General features: G+C 35.7%; 1 protein-coding gene across 10 annotated transcripts in view; it reads left to right on the forward strand.

Moving 5' to 3' along the window:
- Positions 1 to 18,895, forward strand: part of LOC106086990 (F-actin-uncapping protein LRRC16A) — a 184,737-nt gene extending 165,842 nt beyond the window's left edge. For 7 of the 10 annotated variants that reach the window (XM_059368710.1, XM_059368713.1, XM_059368711.1 and 4 more), the window contains 5 exons: positions 4,332 to 5,325; positions 5,399 to 5,458; positions 8,451 to 8,507; positions 12,976 to 13,403; positions 18,026 to 18,895. In XM_059368710.1, coding sequence (XP_059224693.1) covers positions 4,332 to 5,325; positions 5,399 to 5,458; positions 8,451 to 8,507; positions 12,976 to 13,403; positions 18,026 to 18,115 — 1,629 coding nt within the window. In that variant the 3' untranslated portion in view covers positions 18,116 to 18,895. The remainder of the gene's footprint in view (positions 1 to 4,331; positions 5,326 to 5,398; positions 5,459 to 8,450; positions 8,508 to 12,975; positions 13,404 to 18,025) is intronic. The other 3 variants (XM_059368712.1, XM_059368715.1, XM_059368716.1) reach the window with 3 other exon arrangements.
- The last annotated feature ends 210 nt before the right edge of the window (positions 18,896 to 19,105 follow it).

Raw genomic sequence — 19,105 nt, forward strand, 5'->3', positions numbered from 1 at the left:
CAATTTACCGATCACACAACAAAACCATAGACAAGAACACATGTCCCATACACCTCTATGGAAAAACCATATCATGCTACATTTAAATTTACATACATACAACATTTTAGTGAAAATAAACTCCATTTTACCATTTAGATTTCATGAGGGAGCAAAAAAAAAATCAACCAGCAACTCGAACTCCCTCAAAATTATGCCAACATATTTAGCGGCTACACTTAGAGAAACCAAAACAAAACAAAAGCAATTGGAATTTGTAAATTATGTTATAAAAAAAAATTTGGAAAAAAACGAACAAAAAAAAAATACTTCAATAACGAATGCACTTTAGAGTCATGTGTCTGAGTGTTGTTATCATTTGTACTTTTTTACATATCTACCTACCTGCCTACCTACATACATACATTTTATTTTTAAAACTATTTTTTTTTTATGTTTAGATTTATATATTTTTTTCCTATTTTTATTATACCATACATTTTTATGCATTTATTTATAATATATGTATATGTCTTTCCCCCCTTCTCTTTTCACATCGATTTCGTATCAAATTTCAAATCAAAAATCATTATCAATCATGCGCTACATAAAAATTTTTTCAAAAAAAAATTGCAAACAAACCAACATTTCTTCTAAATCGAAATAAAAATCACATCTCACAAAAACAAAAAAACCAAAAAAATGTTAAATACCACAAGAAATTGGAATATCTCAACCTTGTAAGTAGATTGTCTTGGTGAGAACATAAGCAAATTTCATTTTTAAGTTTCATATATAAAAACTTATTTGATACCAACTACATAATATTTTCTAATTTTTTTTGATCTAATATAATTTATATTAACGCTTCTATTAAGTCAATGGTACATTTAATTTATTTAAAATAATAAATTTTCAAGCTATAGACCGATTCAGATCATAATTGACACGTATATTGAAGGTCATGGGAAAATCCGTTGTATAAAATTTCTGCCAAATCTGATGAGAATTGCGCCCTCTAGAGGCTCAAGAAGTCAAAACCCCAGATCGGTTTATATGGCAGCTATATCAGGTTCTATTCCGATTTACGTCATACTTGGCACAGTTATTGGAAGTCATAACAAAACACGTCATGCAAAATTTCGGTCAAATCGGTTGAGAATTACGCCCTCCAGCGGCTCAAGAAGTCAAGACCCCAGATCGGTTTATATGGCAGCTATACTAGGTTATGTACCGATTTGAATCATTCTTAGCACAGTTGTAGGAAGTGACACCAAAACACCATGTGCAAAATTTCAGTCAAATCGGATAAGAATAGCGTCCTCTAAACGTTGAAGAAGTCAAGACCCCAGATCGGTTTATATGGCAGCTATATCAGGTTCTATACCGATTTACGCCATACTTTGCACAGTTATTGGAAGTCATAACAAAACACGTCATGCAAAATTTCAGCCAAATCGGTTGAGAATTGCGCCCTCCAGAGGCTCAAGAAGTCAAGACCCCAGATCGGTTTATATGGCAGCTATACTAGGTTATGTACCGATTTGAATCATTCTTAGCACAGTTGTTTGGTAGTGACACCAAAACACCATGTGCAAAATTTCAGTCAAATCGAACGAGAATTGCGCCCTGCAGAGGCTCAAGAAGTCAGGACCCAAGATCGGTTTATATGGCAGCTATATCAGGTTCTATACCGATTTACCCCATATTTGGCACAGTTATTGGAAGTCATAACAAAACACGTCATGCTAAATTTCAGCCTAATCGATTGAGAATTGCGCCCTCTAGAGGCTCAAGAAGTCAGGACCCAAGATCGGTTTATATGGCAGCTATATCCAAACATGGACCGATTTAGCCCATTTACAATCCCAACCGACCTACTCTAATAAAAAGTAGTTGTATAAAATTTCAAGCGCTAGCGTGACTCCTTTGAAAGTTTGAGTGCTTTCGAAAGGCAAACGGACGGACGGACATGGCTAGATCGACTTAAAATGTCATGACGATCAAGAATATATATACTTTATAGGGTCTTAGACGCATATTTCGAGGTGGTACAAACAGAATGATGAAATTAGTATACCCCCATCCTATGGTGGAGGGTATAACAACATTTAAAAGTCAGCAAAAGTGTGTTGTTGCTTGAAACATTTGATTGGTTTCTCGTATCGCGATTTCATTTTCGACCAAGGAAAATCATCAGCGGGAGATGTCAAATGGATTATGGTGCTTTACAACCATTCCAACTAGAGTAGGTTGTTCAATGCTCTCTATTCAAAGAATAACACAACAATGAACTTAGAAAAGTAAAGCAAAATGTGTGATGTTGCTTAAAAGCATTTGACTGGCTATCTGTATCGCGATTTCTGATTCGTCAAGAATCTTCATCAGCAGAATTTGTCAAACGGATCATGGTGCTTTACATACCAACCCAAGTAGAGTAGGTTGCAAAGTACAAATCTGAATTTGAACAGGGCTCTTACAGACGACTTGATTTGGAATTTATCAAAATTTTATTTCTTTAAAAAATTTTTAACAAAATATTGTTTTTCTTAGAATCTGAACAGAAATAAAATTATCTATAAAAATAAAATTTTGACAAAATTTTCTATAAAAATAAAATTTTGACAAAATTTTCTATAAAAATAAAATTTTGAAAAAATTTTTTATATAGAAATAAAATTTTGACAAAATTTTCTATAAAAATAAAATTTTGACAAAATCTTCTATAAAAATAAAATTTTGACAAAATTTTTTATAAAAATACAATTTTGACAAAATTTTCTATAAAAATAAAATTTTGACAAAATTTTCTATAAAAAAAATTGAAAAAAATTTTCTATAAAATAAAATTTTGACAAATTTTTCTATAGAAATAAAATTTTGACAAAATTTTCTATAGAAATAAAATTTTGACAAAATTTTCTATAGAAATAAAATTTTGACAAAATTTTCTATAGAAATAAAATTTTGACAAAATTTTCTATAGAAATAAAATTTTGACAAAATTTTCTATAGAAATAAAATTTTGACAAAATTTTCTATAGAAATAAAATTTTGACAAAATTTTCTATAGAAATAAAATTTTGACAAAATTTTCTATAGAAATAAAATTTTGACAAAATTTTCTATAGAAATAAAATTTTGACAAAATTTTCTATAGAAATAAAATTTTGACAAAATTTTCTATAGAAATAAAATTTTGACAAAATTTTCTATAGAAATAAAATTTTGACAAAATTTTCTATAGAAATAAAATTTTGACAAAATTTTCTATAGAAATAAAATTTTGACAAAATTTTCTATAGAAATAAAATGTATCAAGGAAAGTAATGCTTTCTCTACTCTTACTAGGCTAAGGAGAGTTACAGGACTTATTGAGCCCTGGTTGGAAACAAAAGAGTGCTCCACACCGTACTAAATAGTCTTTGGGTATGTCGGACACCTTAATCAATTTGACAAAGGTGATAAAGATATATGCCGTATTAGAAATCATGATCCACTAACCAGTCAAAGAGTTTTCAAGAGTATGTTCGCCCGCACTAGCAGTTCCAGAAGGAGTTCCACTTTAGGTTCTCATTTCTTTGAGAACCTGTCTGATTTAGCAGAAGAGAACATTCTCAAGTTATTTGGTGTTTTATAGTGATCTAGATGGTTCAACGGTAGGAACTAGAAGGCATATTGCTTATTCCTAGACTTAAACCTAACCTAAACTCGGTTAAACCGAAGCCTTTTGGGTCGACGCAGTCCGAGTTAAGGGAGGGGGCGACGAATGCGCATGCAACATTGGGGAACAGCGAAACAGTCGGAAGGACGGCGAAAATCCTATGGGGGGATCTATGGATCGTGAGAAGACGAGGTTGTAAAGCTTGGTATATTTTTATTTAAACTTTAAAAATGCATCATTGATTTAAGCCTATGAGAATTATCAAAACTTCCTCATTCATCTGTACTAAGCCTTACTTTAAACAATTTTTTTTTTCGTTTAAAAATTTACTGCATTTTTGGGTTTCTAAGCAAACCCAAGTTTTCTCTGTTGTAGTACTTATCAGCCCTGTAACCAAATTTTAAGTTTTCAAAATTTCAAGAAAAATTATAGTAATGTTGCATTTTATTCTATACCCCCCCAATTACATCTATTTTCATAGCTCATATCTCATATTTGCATCATCACCTTCACCTTCACCGTTTCTCATCTATCTTCCATAAGCGTAAATTTTGCATGAATAATTCATTAAAATAAATTAAAAAAAAAATAAATTTTTTATATGCCAAATTATTTTCCTTTTTTTGAATAAGTCTCGCTTTGAAAGATTCATTGACGTGCATTTTTGTTATTTCGTTTCGACATCAAGGCTACACCGCATATGCCCACCAAACGACGTTCGGTTGCCCTCAAAGTACGGCCACAATCGGTGGTGGAAAATCTTAGTTTGGGCCATATACCCGATCTGTTGGAATCCCCATCGTCACATCGGTCCACATCACAGATGTCACGGCGTGACTCGTCCATCAACGGTGATGGCACCTTGACCAGTGATAGCCGTGGTGCTTTAGACGATGGCGGCGGCGATGAATGTTGTGACTCCATAACAGAATTGCCCAGTGCCTCATTCCAGTTGCAACATCTAGTCAAAGGTCGTCCGAAGAGGGCCAAAACTCGTGCTCCCACCCGGCCATTGGTAACGGCCATGGAGAATGGCCTGAGTACCAAGGAAATTGGTGAGGGTCTAGATCAATTCTTTCGCCCTGGTTCGGTAACCCCAACCACACTTACACCCTTAGTATCACCCACCTCAGAGGAATGCAGCTCTCTGTCGTTTGTCGATAGTCCCACAATGAGCCGGAATGGCAACGATCACATGACCTCCGAAGAGACAACGCCCATATTGGAGGAGCGTAGGCCCATTAAGTTGGAACGTCATTCGCCATTGTTGAAGGGTGCGGCCTGGGCCACACGTTCGCGTTCCACAGACAATTTGGAGAAATACTCACCCCTGGTGGGTCGCAAATCGCCCTTGGTGAAAATGCGCACCGAGGGTGGTAATGGAGCAAATGATGGCTTGCCCGCCGACTCCTCCCTGCCCACTACACAAGCAGAACGTTTGCTGAAGACACATTCGGGGCGTGAGGATAAAATGCGTTCGCCCAGCTCAGATTCCATTAAATCCCATGCAGATCCTTCAGTTTTGGCTAAGACTGGCAATGGTATATTACGCACACCCATAGTATTACAGAAGCCCCGACCCTGGTCTGTGGTGGGCAATGAGCCCAAAGTGGGTCAAGGTTCTAACTCGGTGCATTCGGGCAGTGATTCGAGTAAAACGACACCGGAAAAATTAGAAGAAGGTATAGTGCGTTGAAGTTTTGAGAATCACTTTTTTTATTAATGGATTTCCTTTCTTCTTTCTCTTTGTTTCAGAAGTTGAAGTTGTACCATTTGGCAATAATACAGGAGGTTCAATAGTGGGTATAACACCAGGTAAGTCAATATCCTCGTTTTATAGAGAAAGTAGTGTTGATGTAGAGCAGAGTTGCATTAAGCTTAACCTTGAATCGGACATGTGAGAAGTGCCTCTCCTTAATCCGATGGAGTCTTTCATCGGCAAGGGCTGCTACCTCAGTGTACAACACACTGCTACAACAATGCAATCCCATGACAGCCGGCTGCACGAACGGGATTGACCCGATGGAATGCTTCATCGGCAAGGGCTGCCGCCTTGGGGTACAACACACTGCTACAACAATAACAGCAGCCGGTTGTACGCACCGAATTGACCCATTGTTGTATAGTCATACTGGATATGTTGCAAGGTGCTGTGCGAACATAACCAGCAGTGGGTCATAAACGTCGCCGTCGTCGCTTTCTGCGTCCTCGTCGTGGGGCTATGTAACGTTTTGCACGGTGAATGAGGATGCCCCCACTAGGGTTACGAGCAGGTACAACAGCTCGCCAGACATCTCCATTGCATGCCCTGATCTCCTGAGTGATGTATCCTGGCAAGCCGTCATCTCTTTGGGGTCAGACCACCTCCCCATAATTCTCACCATCGACCGACCACCCGACTTCATAAACTCTGAGCGCCGGAAGTTTATCAATCAGAAGAAGGCCGAATGGGCTGGCTTTAGAGAGTATACCAATCGCCGCTTCAGTGAACTGCCACCCCCCTCTGATGTGCTAGTGGCCGAGAGGAAATTCCGAGACATCATTAACGCAGCAGCCGCACGCTTTATACCAGCCGGTCGAATACCCCAAGTGCGGCCCAATTTCAAGGCGCAGACAGTGATACTCGCAGACGAGCGTGATGGGATTCGTGCTATGGACCCCGCTAACCCCAGAATCAGCGAGCTGAATCTGCAAATAAACAGGGTAGTCAACGAACATAAGCGGAATTTGTGGCTGGAACACTTGGAGCAATGTAACTTAGGCACCGTTAGGCACGCTGTGGTCTACTGTTAAGTCACTTTCGAACCCCGGTGGACGGGATGACAGGCCCTCAGTCACTTTTGGCGACGTAACCGTGACAGATCCGAAGAGATGCTCCAGGTTGTTCAACCGTCAATTTATTGTTCATCCCGAGAGAGACAGGGCAAGGAGGAGAGTCATTCGCCGTATTCATGGTCTCCGAGCCGATGAAAAGCCATCACAATTTACCGTGGGCGAAGTTACGAATGTCATACGTGGCGCCAAATCATCCAAGGCGTTGGTCCCCGACGGAATCTCTACAATGATGCTGAAGAATCTGGATCTACCTGGAGTTGAGTACCTTACTACGATGCTCAACGTGCCTTTGAACACTCTTTTAGTTCGCGATGTCTGGAAAATGGGCAGAGTGATCCCGCTACTGAAGCCTGAAATGGAGCCGAAGTCGTACATACCGCTCCCCCTTCTCTCACCAGTAGCAGAGAGGCTTTAGGCATTACTTCGCCCGAGCCTCGTGGGGAGAATATCCATTCGCCGAGCATCAACATGGATTTCGAAGACTGCATAGCACACAACAACAGCTTTGAATGACATCACCGCACACATTTGCCGTGGCTTCAATCAGCCCAGGCTATGTGATAGGACGGTCCTTATGGCACTGGACCTATCCAAGGCATTCGACATTGACATCGATAAAACGTCCCTCCAGCCAAGCCTGAAACTCTGGGTCGCCAATTATCTGTGTGGTCGCCAGTCATTATTGGAATTTAGGGATAAGAAGTTGAAGCAGCGTAGAGTGAAACAGGGAGTACCCCAAGGCGGGGTGATATCTCTGACACTGTTTATCCTCTACCTATCCTCCATTCCACCCCCTCCAAACGGCTTAGAGATCGTATCATATGCAGACGATTGTACGATCATGGCAACAGGCTCCCACCCATTGTTGACATCTGCGATATGTTGAACGTCGAATTTCGAACGTCGAATTTGAACGTTGAATTTCGAAGACTGCACAACAACTGCCTTGGATGCCATCACCGCACACATTTGCCGTGGCTTCAATTAGTTTATGCCATGTGATAGGACGGTCCTCGTGGCACTGGACCTATCGAGGGCATTCGACGCGGTCAGCCATGCCAAACTATTTAAGGACATCGCCAACACGTCCCTCCAGCAAAGCCTGAAATGCTGGGTCGCGAATTATCTGTGTGGTCGCAATTCATTATTGGAATTTCGGGATAAGAAGTTGAATCAGCCGTTAAAGGGATAGTTCCCCAAGGCGGGGTGATATCTTGGGCACTGTTTAACCTCTACCTTTTATCCATGAGGTTCAGCGTTACAGGAGAAAACCTCTAGATCAAGCGGCATCTCAAGTAGGTCTAGACAACATTCATGCAGACACCGTAGCAGATGTGGTAAATGGCTACCGGGTGAAGCTAGTCCTTGGAGAACGACCGCCTCCCATTGCACCTGAAAAATTGACCTCCCACGGCAAACCAGAGTGGTTCTGGCTCAATTACGTTCCGGCAGATGCAGCCGCCTCACTTTCTACAGAGCAAGGATTGATGCAGACGTGCAAGATGTATGTCCCGATTGTGACCAGGGACCACACGACACACGTCAGCTGTTTAACTGCCCAGCCAGACACACTCGACCCGCGGACCCAGATCCCTCTGGATGCATCCCATCTTAGTCGCAGAGTTACTGGATCTGGGCACTCAACATAATCAATCAGACGAAAGATAGAATAGAACAAACCGTTACAACAACAATAACAACTTAACAAGACCTTTAAGGGCAAATCTAATCCAGCTTGGGAGAGTTTCAGAGTTCATCTTTAAAACATTCAAAACAGAAAACAGCACTAACTGACCAATGCCAAGTTGGGATACGGAAATGCTATGCATTTCAAGTTGTCTCGGGCTCTTGCAAATATTGTTTTACTTTGAATTAAGAATTTTCTTATTATAATTTAGTAATTTATTGTACCTGTCTTTTGAATTTGAACATAGACAAAAAAGAATTAATTTATTGTTTCCCTTTTTTACAGGCGCTGCATTGGAAAAGAAATCTGTACGGGAACTTGCGGCTGGTTTAAATCGTCTAGGTATGTTACTATGAATATTATTAAGGGGTCTCTATGTAATTTATTGTTATGTAACTAGAAGGTAAACGTATAAAATGAAATTTTGATAGATAGTTTCCTAAAATAAACAATAATAGATTTTTTCAATGTTATTTGTTAAATTTTATATATTTCATTTTGTGGTAGACTTTTTAAAATGTGTGATATTATTTTTTTCGTATATGCATATAGATAGCAAGGTGTCTTGATTCTGTTTTTTTTTTTTTAATTTTCATAATTTAAAGTGCAATTAAGAAATTGTTGGGTTGAGAGTAAATATCTTTTTTATGAGACGCCTAAAAGTATACCATAAATTTAGAACTTGGTGCGTAGTGTATCCAGCTTGCCACAAATACTGATAGGATTTCTCTTTAATAGTCGTGTTTTTATGTTATAACGAATTTTGTATATGTTTTTAATTTTTTATATTTTTCAAATATTATATAAAATTTTAGTAGGTTTTTTAATCAAAAATTAGTTTTAGCAAGATTTTTTTTTTGCTCACAACCAAAGGCAGGCAGATATTTGCAACACATTTAAATCTTGTACACATCTTATATATATATATATATATATATTCTTGATCATGTTTGTTGTTGTTGGGGGATAGGAAGAGGTGAAACAGGGCCAGAGACATCACTCCGCCTTGGGGAACTGCCTGTTTCACTCTACGGTGCTTCGACTTCCTATCCCTAAATTCCACAAATGACTGGCGACCACACAAATAATTCGCGACCCAGAGTTCCAGGCCTGGCTGCAGGGATGTGTTGGCGATATCCTCAAATAGTTTGGCTGACCGTGTCGAATGCTTTCGATAGGTTCAGTGCCACGAGGACCGTCCATCACATGGCCTAAACTAATTGAAGCCACGGCAAATGTGTGCGGTGATGGCATCCAAAGCAGTGCTATGCATTTTTCGAAGTCCAGGTTGATGCTCGGCGAATGGAAATTCTCTTACGAGGGTCGGGAGGAGTACTGCCTCAAGCGTCTTTGCTACTGGTGAGAGAAGTGAGATCAGTTTGTACGGCTCCCTCAAATTCGGGTCCTTTCCAGGCTTCAGTAGCGGGTTCACTCTGCCCATTTTCCAGACATCAGAAAAGGGTTTCAAAAAGAGGTTGAGGACAGTGGTAAGGTACTCAACTCCAGTTAGATCCTGATTGTTCATCATCATTGTAGAGATTCCGTCGGGGCCTAACGCCTTGGATGATTTGGCGCCACGGATGACATTCGTAACTTCGCTCACGGTAAATTGTGATGGCTGTCCATCGGATTGAAGATCACGAATAAGGCGAATGGCTCTCCTTCTTTCCTTGTCACTCTCGGGATGCACAATATATTGACGGTTGAACAACTTGGCCCATCTCGTCGGATCAGTCACAGTTACCTCGCCAAAAGTGACTGAGGTCCTGTTATCCCGTCTACCGAGGTTCGAGAGTGACTTAACAGTAGACCACAGCTTGCCTAAGCCGGTGCCAAAGTTACATTGCTCCAAGTGTTCCAGCCACAAATTCCGCTTATGTTCGTTGACTACCCTGTTTATTTGCAGATTCAGCTCGCTGGTTCTGGGGTTAATGGGGTCCATACAACAATTCCCATTACGCTAGTCTGCGAGTACCACTGTCTGCACCGGGAATTCGATTGGTTGGCATAAAGCGAGCGGCTGCTGCGTTAATGATGTCATGAATTTTCTTCCGGCAACTAGCACATACAAGGGCGTGTCAATTCACTCAAGCGGCGATTGGTGTACTCTCTAAAGCCAGCCCAGTCGGCCATCTTCTGATTGATAAACGTCCGGCGCTCAGAGTTTATAAAGTCGGGTGGCCGGTCGATGGTGAGAATTATTGTTAGGTGGTCTGGCCCCAAAATGATGACGGTTGTTGTTGTTGTAGAAGTGTGTGGTACACTGAGGTGGCAGCCCTTGCCAATGAAGGACTTCATCGGATCAATCCGTTGCGTACAACCAGCTGTTATGGGATTGGCGAAATTATTGGTCACATTGTTCACTACTAAATCGAAAGATATCCCAATAGAGTCCGAGGTTAAATTGGATGAACATAGAATTCCGACTGAAAATCATTCGAAGATAGGGGTGACCCCAGATAACGTATTCTCTCGTTGTTGTTGTTAAAGGCGCCAATAGCTCGCCTTGTCACATCGAACCTCATAAGCACTCAGTTTTTATGCAAGAGCCGGAGCCGCCCGGTTTCTCACTGAGACTCTCCGCTCTATACCGCTGATTGTCTGCGGCTGCAGTTGCAACCACTATGTATGGAGCATTCCACTATCCGCAACCTGTGTGTGATAACGATGAACACTACTCAGATCGGAGCTCAAAGTTCCAGCCTGTGTGGTGCTGGTCCCATACAGAGCAAAGCAGTGTTGCGATATGCAGTCTTCGAAATCCATGCTGATGCTCGGCGAATGGAAATTCTCCAACGAGGCTCGGGAGGAGTAGTCCCTCAAGCGTCTTGGCTACTGGTGAGAGTAGGGAGAACGGTCTCTAAGACTACCCCCTTCTTGGGTCCTTTTCAGACATTAGTAGCGGGATCTTTCTGTCCATCTTCCAGACATCAGGTACTATAAGGGTGCTCAAAGACAGGTGGAGGGTAATTTTGAGGTTGTTGTTGTCGTAGCCACATGTATATATGTGAAAGTGGCGAACTTCGCCTAGCTCCTGCATGTGAGCAAGCTCGTTCCGGTCCAAAGGCCCGGTCGCCGCGGGAACAGGGTGGCCATTGGTTATTTAAGGCGCCAATAACTCGCCTAGTCATATCGAGCATCATAGGCACCCAGTTTTTATGTAAGAGCCGGAGCCGCCCAGCCTCTCACTGTGAATCTTCGCTCGAAGCGGCGGATTTTCCGTGACTGCCGTTCCAGCTGCTCCATATGGAGCATTCCACTATCAGCAACCTGTGCATGCGCTCGGTAGCTCGCAGCTAAGCTTCTCGTGACAGCAATGATCAGCAGCAACACAAATCACAGTTCGTTCCGGCCCAAAGGACCGATCGCCGCGGGAACAGGTTGGCCGTTGGTTATTTAAAGGCGCCAATAACTCGCCTTGTCCTATGGAGCATCATAGGCACTCAATATTTGTGCAAGTGCCGTGCCACCCGGCCCCTCACTGAGGCTCTCCGCTCGATACCGCTGATTGTCCGCGACTGTCGTTGCAGTTACTCCATATGGAGCATTCTACTATCCGCAACCTGAGGACGCCCGGTAACTTGCAGCTAAGCTTCTCGTGACAGCTATGAACACCTCACAAATCGCACCTCAATGTTCCAGCCTGGGAGGTGCTTACAGCTATCCTGTGCCGGAACCTTTTCTCTTCGTCAGTCCATACTACTGCAATGACGTATATCAATAAGAACAGGTGCAAACGCTATAGTGATTTCGATAAATGATAGAAGGACAGATATGTCTAAATCGGATTCGAATATGAAGACGTTTAACATTATGTATACCTAATAGGGTGCAAAATCGATATCTGTTGTTGTAGCTGTGTGTTGTACACTGAAGAGGCAGCCCTTACCTGCAGCCCTCAATCCGGTACATACTGCAGGCTGCCATAGGATTTAGATCGATATCTCAAATGGTATGACGAGATTAGTTTACCTCATATGTTATGGTGGGTTGTTAGGCCCTTGAGAGTTCAACGGGCGTTAAGAGTTAAGCAAGGTATTCTGTTCAGCTTTTCATGCGGAATGCTGTCAAAATCCATATATAATGAACCTCGGCGATACATAGGAGAAAAGTAGGCGAAAAAGTAGTACTCTGCATATACTTAGTAAAATGGCACAAAAAAAAATTTTGTGACAACACTGGAATCTATTGTCAGGATCATTTTTGTTTGTTTTATTGTTTTCAATGGTTAGTTTTTTTCTTTTTGATATTTTATTTATTTGGGAAAAAATATAAAACCATAAGTGCAGAAAAAAACGTCTTTTGGTATGGAAATAAAAAATCATTAGGTCAATTTGCGCTCGTGAAACAATAAAAACATTTCAGCGACTAATCTGAAAGCAGAATAAAATACCCACACTTTTTGGATAAAAAATGAGTATACACAGAGTTTTTATTGTGGACTCCTAAAAGTATGCTGTAGTTTTACAATAACTAAGGTTTTTAGTTTCAGGCCAAATAAAGTTTAACTTCAAACCAAATTAAAATAATATTTTTTTTACTTTTAAATTATTTTAATTACACACGTTTTACTCATGCAATACCCTTTAGTGTTAATATACATGTCTTTTTAGTTTACATGTATATTTTCTCCCTTCATTTTTATTCTTTTAATGATTATATTTTTATTTTGTGTTAATTATGTTTTATTTTTCTTTATCCCCCCCTTTTTTTATCTTTGCATATGTGTTTATGTTTGTAAACCTCCACCACCGAAAACCTCAAAAACAAAAACAATCAAAAAACCAAATCTAATCCCCCGCACTCTTAGATTTACCCCTTAAACCACAAGTGTTGCCACGCTCGTTACTAACATCCTCATCATCATCGGCGATATCAAAACCGAATAACATCAACCTCAATCGTAGTTCCACTTCGTCAACAATCTCCTCAACATCGGTGACTTCGAATGAAGGCAATAGCAAGATCATGACCACAAGTTACATAAACAATGAAATGAAGGAGGTGTTGATGACTAAATCGCTAACAAGTGAAAATGGCACCAATGAAATTCTAAATATACGAAATAGCCGTATAACCTCATCATCCTCATCATCGTCCAGTGGTGCTTCTAAGACCCATGATTTTCTACACCAAGAAAGACAAAAGGAGAACGATGATGCGGCAGCGGCAACCATGACTACATCGACGGGCTTTAAGCGTGTTATAGCTGGCAAAGAAATTTCATCAGTTTTTGAGGTTTGATTTGAAGAATTGCTCAGCGCTTTGGTTGATGCCCTCCATTGCTCCATTGTAATCGAAATCATCGTGATATCAGCTTTTGTGTGTGTGTGTGTGCTAACGGCAATGCATCAATGCTGCTGCTGCTTCCATATTGTCATAAGAAATCATTATACATAATAACTGCCTTAATAACTTTCCTCTTACTTGTATCCTGCCCTGCGTTTTGTGATGTCCTGCCGCTCAAAAGGGAATTTTCTAAAATCTAAGAACCCCTCCATCCCTACTGTGTTATTTTAAATTTTTCGATATTTCTATCTCTAAATCTGCCATAATTTATCAGTAGGTCACATTTTTTTTTATTGCATTATGCTGTTAACCCTATTTGTTTTTGTGTATCTAGGTCCTGGGTTAATAACCGTGGGTTATGGTATTAACAATCAATCAGTACTGACTTGAAATTTAAAAATTCTCATTGGATCTCATACAAATTTATAGAAAACCCTTTATGAGGATTTTGAAACTTCAATTCCCTATTTTATATTTGGATATAGCTGCCATATATACCGATCTCCCGATTTAAGGTCTTGGGCCCATAAAATGAGCATTTATTACCCGAAATGTATCTGAAATTTAATCCTATGGGTTATGTTAGGCCCCTAGACATCCATACCGAGTATGGTCTACATTGGATTAAATTTGGATATGGCTGCCATATATACGGATCTCTAGACTTTAGGTCTTAGGCCCATAAATGGCGCTTTCATTACCCGATTTTGCTGAAATTTGTCACAGTGAACAGTGATAAAATGTTCATAAAAATGTATAAAATTTCGATAACATTTTTAAAAATATATAAATTGAAAATAAAAACTCGATAGCAATTTTGGAAATAAAAATTCGATAACAATTTTGAAAATAAAAATTCGATAGAATTGAAAATTAAACGGAAATTTAAAAAAATTGATGAAATTTTTTAAAATAATGATGAAATTTTTAGAAATTGTTAAAAATAAATTTTAGTAAAATTTGAAAAAATAAACATTCGATAAAATCGAAAAAATTTTTTAGATGTGACAAATTCGATAAAACTTTTGAAAATAAAGATGCGACAAATTTTTGGATAATAATTCGACAAAAATTTTTAAATAAAAAGTCGATAACAGTTTAAAATAAAAATTCGATACTGTTCTAATACTATATGTTCGAAAATAATTTTGAAAATAAACATTCGATAAAATTTTAAAGAAAAATCGAAAACATTTATAAAAATAATCGATACAATTTTTAAAAATAGTCGATAAAATTTCTAAAGTTAATCGATAAAATTTTTAAAAATAAAAATTCATTAAAGTTGTTAAGAAAATTGATTAAATTTGTAAAAACAGAAATTCAATAAAATTTCTAGAAATAAAAAGATCGATAACATTTTTAAGAATTTAAATTCGATAAAATTTTTAAAAATTAAATTTCGATAAAATTTTAAAGATTAAAATTCGATAAAATTTTGAAAATTAAAATTCGATAAAATTTTTAAAAATTAAAAAATTCGGAATAATTCTTAAAAATTCATAATTAAATAATTTTTTTTAGAGATAAAATTTTTAAAAAATAATAATCGATAAAATTTTTGAAATTATAATTCGATGAAATTTTAAGAAGTGAAAATTTGATAACTTTTTTTTAAACAATAAGTCGAAAATTTTTTTAAATATAAAAATATGGAAAGTTTTGAAAATGGAAACTCGCAAAATTAAAAAAAATCGATTAGAAAAAAAAAATTGATAAATATTTTAAAAATAAAAATTCGATAAAATTTTGAAATAAAATTTGAGAAAACTTTGTACATAAAAATTCGATAAAATTTTAAATATTTAAAAAATAAAAAAATTTAATATCAATACCATTTCTAAATTTAAATGTCTGTAATTTTTTTTAAGAAATTTCTTAAACATTAAAGAAAAAACGGCAAAATTAAAAAAAAAAAAACATATAATTTTATTAATAAAACATTAAAAATATTTTTAAAAATTAAAATTCGATACTTATTTAATATAAAAATTCCATAAAATTTCCGAATACAAAAAATTTGATAAAATTTTTAAATATAAAAAATGCGATTAAATTTGTATAATAAAAATTCAATAAAATTAGCAAAACTAAAATTTCGATAAAATTTTTACAAATAAAAATTCGATAAGTTTTTAAAAAGAAAAAATCAATAAAACTGTGCGCAATAAAATTCGAAATAACGGAAAAAATGATAAAAATTTTGAAAAAAAAAAATTCGATAAATTTAAAAAAACTCATGCAATAAAAGTTCGATAAATTAAAAATTCGATAAAAATATTAAATTAACATTTCTTAACAATTTTAAAAATTGTCTTCAGAATTTTTAAAGATAAAAATTCCATATGATTTTAAAATAAAAACTGAAAATATTTTTTAAAATAAAAATTCGACATTTTTTAAAAATAAAAATTCGACATTTTTAAAAATAAAAATTCCACAACATTTTTAGAAATAAAAATTCGATAAAACATTAAAGATGGATATTCGATAAAATTTTCAAAAATTCAAATTCGATAAAATTTTCAGAAATTCAAATTTGATAAAATTTTCAAAAATTAAAAAAATTTAAAATTTTAAAATAAAAAGAAATAAAAATTTCAAAATAGAATTCGAAAAAAATTTTAAATAAAAATTCGATGAAATTTGTGAAAAAAATTCGTTAACATTAAAAAAAATCGATAAAATTGTTACAAATAAAAATTCAATGAAATTTAAAAAAATCGATCAAATTTATTAAATTAAAAATTCTTAACAAAAAAAAAAAAAAAATTAAAAAAATTTTTTAAAAGTAAAAATTTCAACAAAATTTTATAAAAATGAAAATTTTCTAAATTGTTAGTAATACAAATTCGATAAAATTTTTAAAAATTAAAATTCGATAACATTTTTAAACATTAAAATTCGATAAAATTTTTAAACATAAAAATTCGATAATTTTTTAAACAAAAATTCGATAATTTTTTTTAAACAAAAAATCGATCAAATTATGTAGATAAAAATTCGAAAGATTATTTGAAACTAAAAGTTTGATAAAAATGTGTAATTTTAAGATAAAAATAAAAAAAACTGATAAAATTTAAAATACAATATTATAGAATTAATAAAATGCAATATTTTGTAAACCGATAACCTGCTTAGAGGCTCTTCACCCAAAAGGGCGCATTTATTAATCGATTTTGCTGAAATTTGGCACAGCGAGTTGTATTAAATCCCTATGTATCTTTTCATATACGTGGGATATAGCCCATGGGAAGCCACCGTGGCGCAGAAGTTAGCATGTCCGCCTATGACGCTGAACGCCTGGGTTTGAATCCTGGCGAGACCATCAAAAAAAAAAAAATGTTCAGTGGTGGGCTCTTCCCTCCTAATGCTGGCAACATTTGTGAGGTACTATGCCATGTAAAAACTTCTCTCCAAAGAGGTGTCGCACTGCGGCACGCCGTTCGGACTCGGCTATAAAAAGGAGGCCCGTTATCATTGAGATTGCACTCATTGATATGTGAGAATTTTGCCCTTGTTGCTCAATGGAATGTTCATGGGTAAAATTTTCAATTTTGGAATATAGCCCCCATATAGACCGAACTCTCGATTTACGGCCTTAAATCGATATCCATCCATACATAAGTCGATTTTGCTGAATGTGACATGTGAGTGCTGATTATGGTTCACATTGAACCATACTTGGATATAGCCCCCATATAAACCAATCTTAAGCTTGAAGGTCTCTCGCCCACAAAAGGCGCATTTATTACCCGCTTGTGCTGAAATTTCGCACATTGAGTTGTTAGTTAGACCTATATTATTTTCGATTTTTCCGTAATATGAAACACTGAGTGTTTTTGAAACACCTCGATGTCCGTGTCGTGTTTGGTCCATATCGGACCATATTTCGATAAACTGCTAAGGGTTCATAGCATGTACAACATATCCAAGGTGATGGATATACAAACTTCTTACTTGTTTCATGATTTTAGCTTTTTTAATGACATTTTACTATTTTAATAGAAAAATTTATTTAACCTATGAATTGGGATGGGTTTTTTTGTGCGTTTTCTATTTTGCTAAATTTGTGACCTTCTGAAACTCACCCCCTCTGTCATTTCATTCGGTTCAAGCCCATTTTATTTAATTTTTCCCAAATTTTCGTGTTTCAAAAATTTGTTATTTTCTTTTTTAAAATTAATTTTAAGAATTATTGAGCTTTTTTTTATTCGAAACAATTTTTGTCTTCCTTTGTTTTGTAAATGGATTTTTTTTAATACATAATATACATATTTTATATATACAAACATATATATATATAGAAATTAATAATGTTAAATAATTGTTTTTGTGATTTATTTTTTAATTATATCTGTGTGTGTTGTTTGTTTGTTTTGTTTTTTTTTTCTTTAATGACATTTTTAACCCAATAATGTCACAGCAAACATATTGCATGTCCATCACTATGTCGTATTAAATGTTGGTAAACAATTTTGGTTATTCTTTTTTTAAACTATTTTCTAGTGTACTTTTTAAGTAATGCAAATATCTGTGTGTTCTCTCTACTCCTTTCTTTGTGTGTATAGGAGACATTAGTTGAAGGCCTACAACGATCATCTATACGGCAGACTTTTAGGGATAACCAATATACCAAAGAGGATGTCGTTGATCTTTAACAAGCCAGCGAAAGACCCCCATAGTTCACATTTTAGTTAATAAGCAAACTAAACATAAATGGAAAACAGAGAAACATTTAATCATACGAACAAGAAGAAGAAATAACATTTTATGGAAAAAGAATCCGAAAAGCAAAAGAGAAAAGTTACAGAGCAAAACTAAAATCGAAATAGTCTTCTAAAACCTAATTAAGAGAATTAAATTATATAAAAAAAAGATTTTTTTTTTTTGTATTTTTTAACCTTCTTGTATTGATTTTAGAATTTTAAATAATTATGTGAATCAAAATTTTTGTGCAATTAAATTTTTATTTTTTTTTTTCATTTTATGTGAATGCAAATGATAATGAACTCTTATTCCATTGTAATATATATTTTATATAATTTTTTTTTAAACTTATTTATAATATAAACTATAATTAGAACAAAAAAAATTTAAGGAAAACTCCCCCTATGCCTAGGCATATTTAACATACATTAAGTAACCAATGAAAAAAGTGAAAAAAAGAAAAGAAAAACCCAAGAAAATGTATTTTTTATACTATAATTTTGTCTGAAATCTAATTCAAAAAATGTCATACCCACTACACTACACACATCCGTAAACACTTTTTTTATATTGAGAATATATATCATATGTACATTATTTTAGTCCCCCTCCCCCTCCTCCCATATATACAAATATATATTTTTGTTTTAAATTAATAACTCCATATAATTATTACACATATTTAAAATAAATCAATAAAAACAAAATTAAATAAAACAAAAAATATACACCCATACCTACAAGTAATACCGATATCACTTCTTTGTTTTATTTTTTTTGTTTTTTTATAAAACAATTTTTCAAGTGCCAATATTTTTTATACTGTACATCATATAAGCCTCCCATGATTTTTTTTTACGAATTCCTTTAGACTTTAAAAGCTCAAATTTTTTATACCACTCAATATTTCGGCACATAAGAGAAAGTTTATATTATTTTAG

This window comes from Stomoxys calcitrans, chromosome 5, assembly GCF_963082655.1.
Source record: "Stomoxys calcitrans chromosome 5, idStoCalc2.1, whole genome shotgun sequence".
NCBI lineage: Eukaryota > Metazoa > Arthropoda > Insecta > Diptera > Muscidae > Stomoxys > Stomoxys calcitrans.